The sequence below is a fragment of the Marmota monax genome, unplaced genomic scaffold, assembly GCF_021218885.2.
Source record: "Marmota monax isolate L192 unplaced genomic scaffold, Marmota_monax_Labrador192_F-V1.1 WCK01_AAM20220418_F8-fsc00273, whole genome shotgun sequence".
In the NCBI taxonomy this organism is placed as follows: Eukaryota; Metazoa; Chordata; class Mammalia; order Rodentia; family Sciuridae; genus Marmota; species Marmota monax.
The window spans coordinates 77,134-81,737 of record NW_026692357.1 but is presented as its reverse complement, the minus strand read 5'-3'; the positions used below and the strand labels follow the sequence as shown (position 1 = coordinate 81,737).

At 37.6% G+C, this 4,604-nt stretch overlaps 1 protein-coding gene across 1 annotated transcript; it reads right to left on the bottom strand.

The window, feature by feature from the left end:
- Positions 1–2,962: 2,962 nt before the first annotated feature.
- Positions 2,963–4,277, bottom strand: LOC124091416 (tRNA (guanine(10)-N2)-methyltransferase homolog). The gene is given in 1 exon segment (XM_046442439.2): positions 2,963–4,277. A coding segment is annotated over 1 exon segment (1,179 nt). The 5' UTR covers positions 4,227–4,277; the 3' UTR covers positions 2,963–3,047.
- Between the last annotated feature and the right edge of the window lie 327 nt (positions 4,278–4,604).

Sequence of the window (4,604 nt, the reverse complement as noted above, 5' to 3'; positions counted from 1 at the left end):
AATATCATTCCTAAAAGAACATTCTTTTAGCCTTGGTAGAAAATGTCCAGGAAGAAAGGTTATAAGTAAGAAAGCAGATAATTCATCCAGGTATTTGTATTGTACATCAGCAGCCAACAGACCAGGGTTTGTGGTTAAAATCACATAGATAAAATAGCCTAACGTAGATGGCTCATAATAACTATTGGACATCTGTCACTTATATCTCTATAACAAAGCAGAGGTATAAAAGTTTAAAATCATAGAAAAGCAAATGCATGGGAATCCAGTGACCCAGTTTCTCAGCCTGCTCTATCTCAAACCATCTACACAGCATCGAGGTACCTTTAATTGTCTGGTGCTGTTTGACTTTGTCTGCACCTGAACTGAATGATGTCCAAGGTACCTTACAATTTTCACTTTTCCTCCACACCAATATCTGTGTGAAGCATAAAGAAGGGTGACACAGAGTGCTTGTCTTTGAAAAGCTGCAGTTCCTAATTAGAGACATGATAATCACACACACACACACACACACACACACACACACACACCACACACACACAACATATATATCTCACAGCACACAGTCATGTGCTTTTACATAGTTTCTCATAAGGAGTGCAGATAGTGAAATTATTACATTTTTTGTCTCCTTACATTAAAGCATCACACGTGTGGCACATTTTTAAAATAAGGAGTCTGACTCTGAACTATGTCACATTGGGCAAATAGCTGTCTTCTACATCTCTAAGACATCCAGAGCTGTCAGAGAATCCCATAGGCTGACTTGTAGTATAGAAAGAGTGTACACACACTCAGAGAGGAAACTGGGAACGGAGAGAGATCACAGGAGAGGAAGAGATACCTATCATGCAGAATATAAATAGGTATATATATTTTAATAATTATATAATAAATAAATAAATCATATACAAAAAGTCAGGTGGAGAGCTAGAGATTGGGATGGATCCCAATAGTGCTCCAGAAAGCAAGCAGCAGCCCATGAGCAAGAGCAAAGCAGTGGGCAGCTCCAAGGCAGGATTAGCCAGGCAGATTCAGACTTCTAGCTGGGTGAGGAGCTGGAGAACACACTGGGGACGAAGTGGAGCTGGACTACAAGGGTGTTGGAAAGACCTTTGGCTTGACACTGCCAGACATGGAATATCCGCAAGATGCTTCATAAAGAAACAGCATGGGCTGGGGATGTGGCTCAAGTGGTAACGCGCTCAACCCGGCATGTGTGGGGCGCTGGGTTCGATCCTCGGCACCACATAAAAATAAAATAAAGATGTTGTGTCCACTGAAACTGAAAAATAAATATTAAAAAATTCTCTCTCTCTCTCTCTCTCTCTCTCTCTCTCTCTCTCTCTCTCTCTCTCTCTCTTCTCTCTCTCTCTTAAAAAAAAAAAGAAACAGCATGACAAGAATCAGTGATCTGGGACATGGCTGGGAACATGCTCCTGTGTACACCTGGAGCTTATATATATATGTAATGTGTGTGTGGACACATTTTACACCCTTGGGCAGGGTTGGATTCTAGGGGCATAACCACATCACCAGTTGTCACTCCTGTATCATTTCATACCAGGATTTACTCCTCATTTCTATGAACATAAGATAATTCCAAGTACCTGGAAGCAATGGTAAAGGAAAAATTAGACCTTTAGAAAGTTTCCTTCAATCTTTAGATATTTTTATTTTTTATGCTTTTGTTATTGCTTTATGGTTAAACATAACAAAGCATAATTTTGACATAATGATACATGTATGGAATATAATTTGCTCCACTTCAGTCCCTAGTACTTCCTTTGTTGCCTCCTCTTCTCCCTCCCCCTGTTTCCCTTTCCTCTACTCTCCTGATCTTCCTTTGGTTTATTTATAGTTTGATTCCTTTTTAATTAGTGCCTTATAGTCATACAAAATGGTAAAACTCACTGTGGTATATTCATGCGTGTACATAGCATGATTTGTTTAATTTTAATCCATCGTTCCTCCCTTTCCTGACCCTCTTCCCTGCTCCCTCCTCTCTCCTCCTCAATACCCTTCCTCTGCTCCACTGATCTCCCTTCTGTTTTCATAGGATCCCCCTTCCCCCCCACACACACACCTGCTTTTTCCTTATTTTGGTCTAGATTCTTGGTCTAGCTTCCGCATATGAAAGAAGACTTTTGACCCTTGACTTTCTGAATATAGTTTATTTGACTTAGCTTGATGTTCTCCAGGTCTATCCATTTGCCAGCAAATGACATAATTTCATTATTCTTTCTGGCTAAACCTCCATTGTGTGTGTCTGTGTGTGTGTGTGTGTGTGTGTGTTGTTCATCTAGTCTTCTGTTGGTAGGCACTTGGGCTAGTTCCATAACATGACTATTGTGAATTGTGCTGCTATAAACACTGATGATCCTGTATCACTATTGTACGCAGATTTAAGTTCTTTTGAATAAATACCAAGAGTGGGATAGCAGGGTCTTATGGTGGTTCCATTCCTAGTCTTTTGAGGAATCTCTATATTGCTTTCCAAAGTGGTTATACTAATACATAATCCTGCAAACAATGTATGAGTATATGTTTTCCTCCCACATTCTTGCCAGCATTTAATTATTTGTTGTTTTTTTTTTTAGAAATTATCAATACAGTTTATTGGTAGCAATGTAAATCAATTACAATTAAAAACCAAACTAAACCGATTTTCCAAATGAATAAATCTTAAGCACTATTAATTGCCTATAACATATCTGGCAAATATGTTTAAAAAATTCAACAATATTAATTTTCTTTGTAAATTAACTGTAAAAAACTATAACTGTTGAGTCAATCTTCATTAGTACTTGAAAGTACAAATACAAGTCAAATAAGGTTCAAAAGACCTCATAAAACAGAATAGTCTAAAATACAAAGACAATTTTTAAACTGCTTGATTTACTTCAAAGCATTTTTATACAAAATAATAATAATAATACCCACCTTAAAACAATACATGTTTTCTGGATTGTACACGAAAGTTCACTTCCAGATGTCTTTTCTGTCAAATATTTAATCTTTCTTCATTGTCAGAATCTTAATTTTCATTCCTGGTTGGATTTTTCTTCCTTGATAATTCTTTTTGTTACTCCACTGAAATATTTCTCACGGAAGGAATTATGACCTTGATATGGCAGAAAATGATCACTTAGCAGATGTGAATACTGGTCCCGGTTCTCGAATTTCTTCACCTTTTCCATTGTGATCAAGCACCTTGATGTGTGACTAGAAAGTTTCTGCTCATAGTTGCTGATGAGTTTCAGGCAAGGGTGCCAGGGTACCATCTCTTCAGTGTACTCTGGTGTATACACTGGTAACCAATAGACTAGTCTTCCACCTAATACGAGGGTCTCAGCTGCAAAGTTCAACAGGTCAAAAAACATATCACTCAAGTGATAACTCAAGGAAACAGGAACATGGCTTTCTGGACACTTCTCTATCCCCCTTGGTATTTCTTTCTGTGAACCTGTTCTTCTTGTAGATTCTCTGTTACCATATGGAGGGTCAGTGATAATGGCATCAAAATATGTGCCCTTCCTCCAGGAAGGTTTAGATGCATCTGAAACCAGTACATCAAGGTAATACTTCTCTAAACCATACTGACGAAGATTGGCTCTGATATTTTCATCTGGTCCTCTCCATTTCTGGTTTTTCCGACTAGCCTTTCCCAAGCCATGAACTGTATTATAGTCTATGTCTGTCCCATGTACATATGCACCAAAATGAGCAGATGCTATCAGGAGGCCACCTGTTCCAACAAATGGATCAAAGACAATATCATTTTCTTTTACTTTTCCATGGTTTGCCATGTTGAATGATAAACCAGCATCCATGCTTGTATTTTCAATAAAGTGTCTCTTTTTGACACTGTATAACTCAATTAGCTCTCTCTGTCCATCTGCAATCCATCTACCAAAATAAATATTATATGGATTCTCAGGGATGCAATTAGGGTCCAATATAGAGAATATATGTTGTGGTTTCTTTAAGTTCACTTTTCCTTCAAAGGGCAGAAATTCAAGTGCATCTATTCATTTGACTTTTTCTTCTTATGTCAATGTTTTATTAAATGTGTGAATCTTTATTTTATACATAGAGTCTGAATGCAGAAATGGAACCACCTTCTCCACAGGGTAATTTTTAAGAGAACTATACAGCTCCTCAGGAGATCTTCCATGACCCCATAGTTCAAATATAGACTTGGCACACACTGTCCGTTTCATTAAGTTTCTTGCAATATCTTCAGAGGGAAGACTAAGAATCCAAAATGGTGACTTCCCGAGTCTTCTTAAGTTGCTGAGGCTGGCCTGGAACTTGATACTTCTGCCTCAGCTTCCCAAGTAGCTAGGATAACAGGAAATAAAATCTTTGCTTTCACTTTTTGGAGGTCAGTTCATCAGCAGGCATTTAATTATTTGTATTTTTGGTGATTTCCATTCTGACTAGAATGAGATAAAATCTCAATGTAGTTTCCATTTGCATTTTCCTGATGTCTAGGGATGTTGAATATACTTTCATATATTTATTGTACATTTGAAATTTTTTGATAAGTGTCTGTTTAGTTCTTTTACCATTTATTAATTGGGCTATTTGTCTTTCTA